The 12,028-nt window shown below is 37.3% G+C and overlaps 1 protein-coding gene across 2 annotated transcripts; it reads left to right on the top strand.

The window, feature by feature from the left end:
* The first annotated feature begins 2,246 nt into the window (after positions 1 to 2,246).
* On the top strand, positions 2,247 to 11,836 carry LOC113492538 (zinc finger protein GLIS2-like). Of its 2 annotated transcripts, none has more exons than XM_026870025.1 (4): positions 2,247 to 2,264; positions 10,427 to 10,650; positions 10,761 to 10,908; positions 11,056 to 11,836. In XM_026870025.1, exons 1-4 carry the CDS (start codon positions 2,262 to 2,264, stop codon positions 11,806 to 11,808), a joined length of 1,128 nt encoding a protein of 375 aa, XP_026725826.1. In that variant the 5' UTR covers positions 2,247 to 2,261; the 3' UTR covers positions 11,809 to 11,836. The 2 variants fall into 2 exon arrangements, with proteins under 2 accessions (XP_026725826.1, XP_026725825.1); XM_026870024.1 differs by lacking the exon at positions 2,247 to 2,264 and adding an exon at positions 10,105 to 10,323.
* The last annotated feature ends 192 nt before the right edge of the window (positions 11,837 to 12,028 follow it).

The following is a 12,028-nucleotide window of genomic DNA, read 5'->3' as shown; positions in this document are numbered from 1 at the left end:
CTATGAATTAAACATATATTATGCTTCCATTTTAAAATAAACGCATACGACACTTCAACGCGTCGAACCCCTTTCCAAAAGATCTTTTAACGCTGCTTTACCGCTATGAGTATATGCAATAATATTGTTTAAAGGTAAACGTTTTATTCATAACTAGCTGTAGCTCGCGGGCCCGCCTTTAACAAATAGTAAAATGTTACCTACTGTTCCCTAATAAACTATCCCATGAGTTAATCCAACACTTGGGTTCAGAGGTTTCACGTGAAGAGTAGCAATCATCCGTACATACCAACTTTCTCGTTCACAATATTAGTAGGATCGAAATGTTTCTTAGAAGAGAAAAACTCCGACCTCTATAAGAACATCAATGAAAGAAGAACGCACGCCGTCTTGAACGAAGTGCGCAATTTATTTTTGCAAAATTTAAACAAACGGAAGGGTTATCTTAGTGACCTATGCACTGAACTCACAAATAATTTTAAATATTCGTTTTTCTCGTTTGGCACAGACTGACAAGACCATCCGTCTTGATTCACGCATTGTTCTACTGATAGCGCCTAATGAAAATCATAGATGGACAATGTAAATGTAGTGTTAGTACATTGGTAGCTCAAAAATAAGTTTCTAAATAGGCGCCAATAGACAAAAAGTAAAGGTATCCACTGGGGAAAATGATAAACCAGTTTGTATGATGCAATTGTGAAGGGGACTTAAGGGGAGCATAATATGATGAGGGTTTTTCGAGAATTGACGCCGAGGATAAGAATAGGACTAGGCTGAATTATAGCTATGTAAATTATATGCTAATCAATTAACTACCAAGTTAATGGAGGCCGTTCAATGGCCGTTGACGCAGGTGGGGTCTTTAAATGGGTGTTACACCCGCTTCCCCGGGTGAGAAAACGAGTGCCGTGTATGTATTGCCAAAGTCTTACTAAGTCATCCTCATCTTTTACGTTTTTCTTGAAAAGTGGAAAGCTATTTAGAATCGCGGATGTTAGGTGGAAGCGAGTTTCAAAGGATAATTGCGTGGACGATGGGTTGGGGTTGGGAATGCATTAGGGATTTTATATGGATCTGGAAGGGACATCAGATGATTAGTTAAAAGTAAAGCGTTCCCGCAGGTAATAAGGATATGTTGGATTGGAAAGGACATTGTAGATTACTGATGCGAGTGTTCAGGCGAAGACGGACTGGGAGCCACTTGAGCCAAGTACAAAGCAGATCTGCAAGTTATGCAGGCGCTCAAGCTTATTTAGTAGCTAAAAAGCATGCATCCGCGTAGACTATGATCGGTTGGATTGTAGATAGCGCTAGAGAGACTTGTTCGTAGAGAAAAAAGTGACTTTACTGGGAGTGAAAAGAAAAATAGACTACGGCCAACCTCGGCAACTTGATGATACCAATTGATGAATATGATAAAAATGCGTAAGGATAGAATAGTGCTCAGTATTGTTATGATTATAAGAGTAAGCGTGGAGTTCTGAATGTTATGACGTTATTCGACAAAAAAAAACATATATACTTAGAACATAAAGATTCTGCGTGCTGCATTTTTATTCAGTGATTAAAAGTTTACCTCGGACAAAATGAACCAGCAGAAACGTATAAAAGTTACAATAATTATAAAGCTTTTTATAGACGAAATCCACTTAGAATAGCATCTCACAGGTAGGTATAACGAGAACCAATACCCGGGGGTCGCGTGAAGATATTTTTGTTCAGCATCAAACAACTCCGCTCACTTCGGACTTCGGGCATCGATGTAGGTATTAAAAACTATAACTATAAACGAATAATGTGACATTAATAAATCAAAATTATGATGGCATATTGCAATTTTACACAACCCTTTAAGGTACAGCATTTAAAAGAACTAGGTCTACAAAGATCTTGGTATTCGAACTATTTTGAGGCACCAGAAAGACCTATATCTGAATAATCTTACGTCACAATGACCTAATATCCCATACTAATTATTAGTGGCATAGGTTCACGAAACCCCAAAGAAAACTCGCTTGGAGGGGGGACAAACATACGTCACACGAGTATGACTATTTTAATTTCGCCGCGGCATAATCGTGGCGGCTATTTTCGATTTTTTATTTTGGCGTAGTTCGCGTGTGGTCGAAACTCAAAGTTGCCATGATCTTTTGGCGGGAAATGTCATATTAGTGGGTAGCGGCCACCGGTGCAGTTGACGTGTCAATAGTTGATCCAGATTAGAGCTGACGGCCAGATTTTAAAAGGAACTTGAAAAAATGGTAAGTTCTTTTCACGTTTTGTTTTATGATAGTATTTTAATAGAACTTGGCTTTTCGTTCCCGATGTATGCAAATAGTCATGTTACCTCTTTTATAACTAACAATAGGATATTGACCTGTTCTATGCTGTTTTAAACTTTAATTATATTAACAACGAATTTGATTGTGTTATTTTAAATTAAATAATAAAGTATCGTATTTGGAATGATTACGAAAAAAAAATCTATATTTCTTTATTCATTTGAAATCAGTATTAGAGTAAAAAATTTAGAACGTAATTTCTGTTAATTTATTTTATTATCTTGAGAAGAATACATTTTCATGTCAATAAATTAAAATCTATTATTTAAAGCACAATAAAAAAATATAATGAAAACACTAATGTCATATTCATATGACGTGATATGTGGTATGTACTTAGACTGCTAGTTCATAAATAAACCTCGTCATTATTCAGAATCAGATTCAAGTTCAATGTTTTCATGAATGACGTGTAAATTAATTACGATCGGAGAATATTAATCTAATCCACCCCAATCTACATTATCTATTGTGTAGATCTCGCTAAAAATAAGTTGTACATATTTTCAGGTATTTATCATTGATATTTGCGGTATTATCTTAAGACGTGAACAATCAAATTTCGCACGCGTTGATGCCGTGATTATCGCGATAATCAGAAGTGTATTACGAAACAGACTAGGCTGTGCACACAGCGAACTGTGTGAACGCGCCCCACGGGAGGAACATCGTAGCGTTACGTTAGAACATTCGTTGATCATTCATCTCACACCTCCGATGTTTGCGTTAGCACGCGTATCACAGTTACCATACTTACCATCTCTATCTGTATCAGTTTCATTAAACACTTCAGTCTAATATCGGTGAAATCTTATTTTACCTCTCATACCTAGGTAAAAAAAGATTATATATTTACGCACTCAATTTTTTATATATTATCATAGTTTTTCCTTTTTCTATAGTTTCTTTCTATTAATCAAATAAAACAATTGAAAAATTTACATTAACACTTCCGAAAATTGGAACGACTCATGAAGTAAACAATAAAATGGAGCGGTCCCCGCAGTGAAACCCATCATATACTTAAGTATGCACAAAAGTAGGTACGTAGATAGGTATTAGTACCTATCATTAATGGACCCAAAAACATTGCAAACCATTTTGGGCAGTCATCAATTTAATGGTTTTTTTTTTGCATTCGTATAAAATTAAAGCATTTACTCAGTTTGCGCTTGGCCTTACATCGCATTATCTTTATTATTCATATATCTTGCCATCAGTGTAACTGATATTGTCTTTAGGTATATATGTTTATCCAGATTATGACAGTAGAAGGATGAGCTCCGTAATTTCTCCAAATTGATTGCATAACGTTAAGTAATTATCGACTGACCTACGATGTTACATGTTGGCGGATGAAATAAAGGAGCAATATTTAAGTCATTCTGGTGTCTTCCTGGTAGACCAGCTATTGACGTCCTAGAAGCCAATCAGGGCCCCAATTCTGCTATTTACAATTGCCGGTTTATGGATAAAAATTGGATTAAATTGACTATTCCTATTATTCTAAGCATTTTACAACACAATCATTAGAAATTCGGAACCGGGCGCAACAATCATGGTCAATAATACAATGAATTTCAAATTATTGTGTTGACAAAATGCTTAAGAGAATATCAATAGTTTAATCCAGTTGCCATTCATTCATCGGCCATTGTAAGTAGAAGAATCGGGTTCGAAGAATCGGAAAAGAAGAGTCATAGAAGAATTCCAGCACTTCTTAAACGGATGTGGTCGCATCGGCTCGCTGCACGATAGAGTACATCCGACTATATCCTCTTCTAACGCGACAATAGACTTGCTTTAAGAGGAGGTTTTCTTTAATCTTTCTTAGCATTTTACACAATCTGGGGTCCATAACTCATAGCATGATTAAACATACCTATGTTGTGTTTTTGGATTGTCTGGACGACTGTTAGAAGAGCAATTTTATATAAGTTTGTCAGCTATAAATTATTGAGCCGATAAAACCAATTACGTTAAAACGCTACTGATCATATTTACTAGAGCTTATGTGATTAGGTATTTAATGGATTATAATAAATTAAATTATTGGTACTTAAGTGTCACGTTTGAACCTACGACCTTTCGCGTGAAAATGCGGTTTAAACTTGTAAACTATTGCATATAACCGGGAAATGTAATAGTTTCTTGAGATTAAGATAGGAAAATCTGTCCACAATTAGCAGAATGACGATTGATAGAGATACAAGGATAAAAACACTTTACGCGCAATACTTACCAAATAATTAAGGTGGAGGGCAGGGGAAAAGGATAGGTTTATTAGGCAATGCTAGAAAGGACGGATTTCTTGTAGGCTTGAAGTTCCGAGTATCGGCGAACTGACCTTAAGAACGCTTGCAACGTATTATGATATCTAGGTAAATCTTGATTTTACATGAAAAACAAAACACATACACTAATCAGAAGCAACGTGTAATTGCGTAATATACCGTAATATGATAAGGTGACGTGTATATGCATACGTGGTCCACGCGGATCAATTTACGTCTTCATGAAACCTTAAATAAGTTTCTACCGGAAGAAATTGAACTTTTGTATCCTAAGGTCTTTCTGTCAGATCGGTCGCACACTTAAAGTAGAACTTCTTAAAATTGAATTAAATATCAACAATTATATAAAGCTGGCTTAATCGTTTTTAAGCGATTAGGTACCTAATTAGGAGGAACATATACCGTAAGATGTATGCTAGGCTTGCTTTCCGTTTGCATCGTACCTATACGTAGAATACATCTTATGGTATAATTATGTTGTTACACTAAAATGATTGGCCTTGGATTAGAACTAAAAATTGAATTTAGGTCAACGTGAACAGTTTCAACGACTTAAAAAAATGGAATATTATATCAGCTTATTTATGAATACTCTAAAACTAATACTCTTAAAGTAAAGAGTGTAAACGAAGTAACCAATAAAGGTGAAGGGCCATCCTTAATGCAACTGATAAAAAACTGCTCTACTTCAGCCTTTAAACTTCAAAGACTTAAATAGCTATTCTAGTGCTAAAACAATGAATACTTATTTAATTAAATTAGCCATTTATAACGTTGGTCATTGATGATGAAATACATTAAGCCGAGTGTTTGTAGCCGTGTGAGATAAGGGGTAACTGGTGCAAACCAGTGTAGTCAGACCGGCTGCCCCCGGCGGACTCTGCGATACAGAGCACGTAAACACGTCTGTAATAGTCTCAGGACACGTGAACATACATTATTGCAGCATATTTTATGGGTATTGGCGGTAAACGGCGTGATGTCGTAGGTAATGCAAATGGGCCTTAATCCTGAATGATGAAATTCCAGGACGTCAGGTGTTTGAACCTATTTTTCCTTTTTTCTCCTGGGTTATGTGCTAATGGATAGCATTACCATGGCGTGGGGATATGTCGGACTCCAACCGACTAAAAACACCCCGGGCCCCTTCATCGCCCCGAGCCAGAGGCACAGGATCGATCAGGCAAGCTCTGCGCGCCTCTGGCTGGCACAGCAGTTTATACCTGTCTAGTAATGGATATCTAAATCAAATAAAATTTAGAATCGTTTTTTCTTGTATCTACTTTGTAAAATGGATTTATAATAACTCCATGTGATCTGAAGTTTTCTGTGCCCATCCTATTCACGAGCATTAAGCCCTCTTAGTCCTAAAACAAAAACAAACTATATTTAAATTTCAAACCAATTACTCGAAATAAACTGAATTATCATACTTTATAATTGCGGATCAATCTTATCTAACTATTATAAATAATTATTTTTTTAAAATGACCTCGAATATACTTCGGTAGGTTCTCAGCTTAAACAAAGTTAGGAGCAAATAAAAAAATCCCAGCCGGAATGACCTCAAGAATGATAGGTAATAAGACAAACATCAGTTGAATTCAAATAAAATGTAAAAATTTGATCACAATTCACTAACAATATTTGAGATACCAAATAAGTATATTATTAATGAAGTCTGTGGAAGGAATCCGCCGAGACATTATCAAAGCGTATATTTTTATACATACATTTATTAAGTACTTCATAAAATTTACTGAGACTAGAGTAAGCGTTGAAGACGACAACGGTGATAAGCGAACCGGCTGTAACCGGCGCACGCGCCGCCACCGGCCGCAGGGGGCCGCCCGACGTGCACACGCGCCTTCTCGAACGTGTAAACATGTATTGGGCACACACACACATACACACCTACAACTTAACTGATAACATTATCATTAGTTTGAGCAAGTATTCAATGACGCAGAGTTTTGCAGGGTATTTGATCGCGGAGATCACGGAGCGAGCTGCTTTGTCACGTTGTGTATTTATGGCAGGTATCCACAACCTTGGAATCTCTAAACTGTCTGTTAACATCAGTATCTAGCCTTATCATTGTTCTTCCTTTATTCGTATCTTACTTTGCAGTTCTTTTGAAACAGCATCCTGCGTGGCTTTTAATACGTGGCATTTGTTTTGCCAGCATGATTGATTACATTTTGCCGTCATGCACGTTATCGCTTAAGGAGATAATTAACGCAATCAACCTAGATAAACATGTATTATTTAGGTTTAAAAAGAATTAAAAACTTAGCTAAAGATAAAGAAGATCTGGGTTCGGCAGCAAAAACTATTAAATAGTACATTTGATGACTCAAAGTCAGTGCCGTATTATCCATAAGGCACTTTAGGTCAGTGCCTAGGGACCCATGATGACCAGGGGCCTAGCACTCCCGATAAAAAAAAATAAAAACGGGGATTGTAAAATTTCCAAAATTGCGTTGCTGTGGTATAAACAAGGGGGGCCCGAAACGAACTGTGCCTAGGGGCCCCGAGGTGGTTAATCCGGCCCTGCTCAAAGTCATACCAAATCGACTTTGAAGCCCACAAGATACATATTAAAACTTGAGCAAAAATCACAAGTGATTTACATTTGAAGACAAGGAATCTGGAGAGTTTACAATTGTCCTCGATATAAGTAAAGGGGAAAACGTTTCGGTTTTTTTATCAAATATTGATTTTCTATATTCATGAGACGGAACAAGTCCACGATACTAGGTCCATATTTCAAGTAGCTTTAGAAAAACAATACTATCATGAAAAAATGCTAGGCTCTTTTCGAGAAAGGGGTAGACGAGGAAAACAACATACAAAAAACAGAAAACTTCGAGGAATTACCTTTATCTCCCCCAAACGAAGTGACGAGCGTTGTAAAAGCAGAAGTGCCAGTGACATAACGGAAACCCATGACTTTAAGTAACCTACTAGGATTTAAGTACCTAAGCCTAATTGTAATCCTCACGTAACCGGCATCAGGTGAGTGTAATCTTTGATCGAGTTTGGCAGACGAACGTAACATGATTAGATAAGGCCACGCCGCACTGCAGCCTACATCACGGGCTCATGACATTTTACGCCGTGTTCATCAAATTTTCCAACGGCCTAGCTGATATAGGTACTTACCTTTATCAGAAGCTACAGTATGTCTGTCTGGTGGACTTTGTTGTCGGAAATAGCCCAATAATCACTAACACGTCACGTGCAATTACGTTAACGCTGTAGAGTCAAAAATGAGAATACAAGACACTTTTCTTTCAAGAAGTCATAAGTACAAAGAAATGGCAGACAACTAGGTACCTAAGAAGTCTGTTATAAAATCGATGTAACAGGTGGACTTTTCATGATTAGAATCTATGATGTTAAAACTCGATAATAAACTATGACATGTCGTTTTAAATATAATAAAAGATAATTGAGGTCCGGAATAGCCGGGATAATTCGACAAGTATGAAAAAGGTATATTAAATATATCTTAAAGTGGCAAGTGGTATTTTTTTAAGCTGAAACTGAACGCCATCACGGAAGAAAATTGAAGTATGTCGAAACTTTAGGTAGTTTTTTGTGGATACATTTTGTCATCCTACTACTATTATAAAGGCGAAAGGTTGTAAGTATGGATGTATGGATGTTTGTTACTATTTCACGTAAAAACTACTGAATGGATTTGAATGAAACTTTACCACAATATAGCTTATACATCAGAATAACATATAGGCTACAATTTTTGAGGTTTCTAATGTGAGGTCGTAAAAAAACCCATTTTTTGCGCTTACATTGCAAACGCTGACTGAATCCTACAAGATAGATAGAAGGCAGATAGATAGATATAAGGCAGGTATAAATTATAACTTATATCTTCTAACCACGCGGACGAAGTCGCGGGCAACAGCTAGTGTTTAGATATTGTTTTCATAAAACTTCATCAGCGCAACAATTCTACAATTTTAATACTTCGGAATTATTAAACTGGATCCTATAAACATGATGTTGAGATAGGGTGGGGTGTCTGATTTAGATGAAGCATTTTGCCAATACAATAATTGGAAGTTAATATTGTATTGACCATGAGTGTACCGTCCCGTACAGAGTTGTAAATTTTTGTGTTGAAAAATTCTGAAGGGAATACGAAAATTGTCATTAAGCCAAAAAAAATTCATTCATTCATCGACATTTGTAAATAGCAGAATCGGGGCCCAGGTATTAATTAGTCTCGGTAACATAAACGGAATTGTTAGAACCTCATTAAAAAAAGTTTTTAATGAAGCTTCTTTGTCATTCCCAATTTTAGTGAGATACTTTTTACCTCTAACGCTGAGTGTACTTGTAGGTATATTTTTTTTGGAGTAGTTTAACACATTTTACTTTTTAGCAGTATATTATGTTTCAATATTTACATGACATCATTTTCTATAAATATTACTGTTATTATTATGCAAGCTATTAATCTATATCCATTATCCTATCAAATGTATCTCTACAATATCTATCAGTATTTATAGATAAATTCGATCAAAGTTCGTTTAAGTTTTACAAAAATAAGTCTATTTTAAGGAATTACGTGATTTATAAAGTGCTCTTTGAACCGCGATGCAGGTCGATACATGTTAACACACTCATTAATAGCCGGGTTGGAAATTTAGTCTTTTGACTGTCCTATCGAAATACTAGATAAGATGTTTAAAGCGATTGTGCATTATGATGAGACGATTAAATTAATGTAAGTTCAGAACTTCAGACTATCTAAAATACACTATTTTCTACAGGATCCGATAAATTTTATATCACGTGTTGTCCGAATACACTCGATATAATAATTCTTCAATATGACTGAATCAACAGATAGGTAATTTATTATGAATAAATAATATTTATCTGTTATTTAACCGAGTTGTTTTTATAACAACAACAGACTGGTAAATCCTATTTCCCAAGAGCAAACTTCCGCTTACGAATACGTGATAGTCACCACGGCGTGGTCAGTAGTTCAGTACACAGCGCTTCGTTCTTGAGAGCTCTGTCTTGAAGGCAATTAGTAATGAGATCGTCAATAAGAACCAGTAAGAGGTCGCTTCACACCGACACCGCGATATCAGTCACCTATTGAACCGCGGCCTATCGGACCGGTAATAACTGGACAGCAGCCGCGGCAGGCGGCTTCTGATAACGCTCCACATACACACAACTCGACGTAAGTTCCACAACAGAAGCGCGCCACGCGAAAATAACCCTTATAGACATGAACTTTCAAATACAAAAAAGTTCTTAAAAAACATAATTTGTCTAACGATAAAAAAATGCCCTGAAACTGAGGTAAAAAAAGATATAATGTGAAATGTATAGAAGGCGCGTGTTCGCGGGGGACTCATCCTCTTATCAGCGCGTTGTCACTCGCAGACGTTTTATAAGTAGGCGACGCGAGCGCCCGCCATCATTGTCCGTATCGACCGCGCGGTGACCACAGCCAGTTTAGATTGAATTATTTAATTTTCGCTAGTAAACAAGTGAATGTAAAAATGTTAGTGTTTCCCGCATGGAGATCTGATATACCTAGGGACGGGTGCAGGGTTCAGCGATGGATGCCTGCTGAGAGATTCGCACCTTATTTCGCACGGCCAGTAGTTTTACCGCCTCGTCCACCACAGGTGCGAATTTGTTTGTTTATTTGCATTTTATCGAAAACAAACATTAACTAAAGGTGATTATTTTCTTTTATTATTTTTATTAATTTTCTTGTTTTTTTTTTAGTTGGAAGATGAGGTTTCGTCGGGTGGTTCTTCCCCGGATCGCTCGAGTGACACGGTCGAGAGTCCGGAGGGGGTTTGCCTGTGGCAGGGTTGCGGCGCTCACTTCCAGAGCGTTACGCGGCTCTCCGCGCATGTCGCCCGCACGCATGCGCTCGCGCACAGAGATGGACTCTTCTATTGCGGGTGGAAGGGATGCACGAGACCACAACGAGGATTTAATGCACGGTTAGTACATTAAATATTTGATTATTTTATATTTAAGGGAAATTTAAAATAATAAAAAAAAATGATTTTTATTTGCAAAATTAAATGTGATTTATTTTAATTTTCAACAGGTACAAAATGCTAGTGCATGTACGAACACACACAAATGAACGGCCACACACTTGCAATCAGTGCAACAAAAGTTTCTCCAGAGCTGAAAACTTAAAAATTCATCTTAGATCACACTCCGGAGAAAAACCCTACGTTTGCCCATATGAGGTTTGTATTAACTTTATACTGAATTTAGGTTTAAATTTTAAAGAAATAATTTTTTTTCTACTTTTATTAAAAATTGTTGTATTAAATTTTTCTTTAATTAATATTTTTATAACACCAAGTTAATAATTTTATTTTTTTATTTATCAGGGCTGCGGCAAAGCATATTCAAACTCAAGCGACAGATTCAAACACACGCGAACACACGCAGTTGAGAAGCCCTACTGCTGCAAGGTCGTCGGCTGCAACAAGCGCTACACCGACCCCTCCAGTCTAAGAAAACACGTCAAAACATACAAGCACTATACAACGGAACAGATCGCGAGACGAGAGTCATCAGACGAAGTCCACAGCTCCGATGCCTTCTCGCCTTCAAAGGAAAATAGCTCTTCGTACACAGTCTTAGAACCCACATCGCCTGTTCACGGAAGCCGAGCGTACACCTCGCCAGTCAGCTCTCTGTCGCCACCCCGGCCGACGTACACACCGATGATGGCGGACCAGTCTCTCCAAATCACGCCTTACCAGCCGAGGGGTGATCAAGTCACTTACATCAGGACTCTAGAACCTATTTACCCAGTAAGGATCCCAACAAATGAGATGTCTTACATGGAATACACGCAGATGTATGAGCATGCGTACAGAAATTACTACAACAATTCAATTCCCTATCCCACATTGGGAGCCAGTATTAACGAGAAGGTGTACACATACGAGAACCAGTCTCGATTGGAGGAGGTTCCTCTAGAAAAGGTTGATCAAAGCCCACCGGGCCGCATGTACAGTCCTATGGACGAGGAAATGCCTCTTAACCTCATTTGCTCTAAGAGGCTAGAGTGCAAACCTATTGAACAACTAATCAGACGGACAGACTTACCTTTAGATTTAAGTACTAAGAGTTAATTTAATATACGTAAGATAAATTTGTTTCTGCTCGCCTTTTATTGCCAAATACCCTTCTGCTGTAACTATTGCCTAAATATATTAACGAATGCATCAGCGTATCTTTATCGCTAGCAAACATGGTACGTGACGAGGCATGCCTACAACGAACATATGTTTTTATCTTTAGATAGAAATAAAACTCAATACAAACTACACAGGAAAAAGCAAAGTAAACACA

Source organism: Trichoplusia ni, chromosome 4 (assembly GCF_003590095.1).
Source record: "Trichoplusia ni isolate ovarian cell line Hi5 chromosome 4, tn1, whole genome shotgun sequence".
Taxonomy (NCBI): domain Eukaryota; kingdom Metazoa; phylum Arthropoda; class Insecta; order Lepidoptera; family Noctuidae; genus Trichoplusia; species Trichoplusia ni.
Note: the sequence above shows the minus strand (reverse complement) of the source record. Positions and strands in the feature narration are given on the sequence as shown.

Excerpts from the sequence above, each read along its gene's own strand:
- LOC113492538 (XM_026870024.1), top strand. The coding sequence starts at position 10,195 with ATGTTAGTGTTTCCCGCATGGAGATCTGATATACCTAGGGACGGGTGC. Across the intron at positions 10,651-10,760 it reads CAACGAGGATTTAATGCACG|GTACAAAATGCTAGTGCATG; the intron begins GTTAGTACATTA and ends AATTTTCAACAG. Across the intron at positions 10,909-11,055 it reads CCTACGTTTGCCCATATGAG|GGCTGCGGCAAAGCATATTC; the intron begins GTTTGTATTAAC and ends TTTATTTATCAG.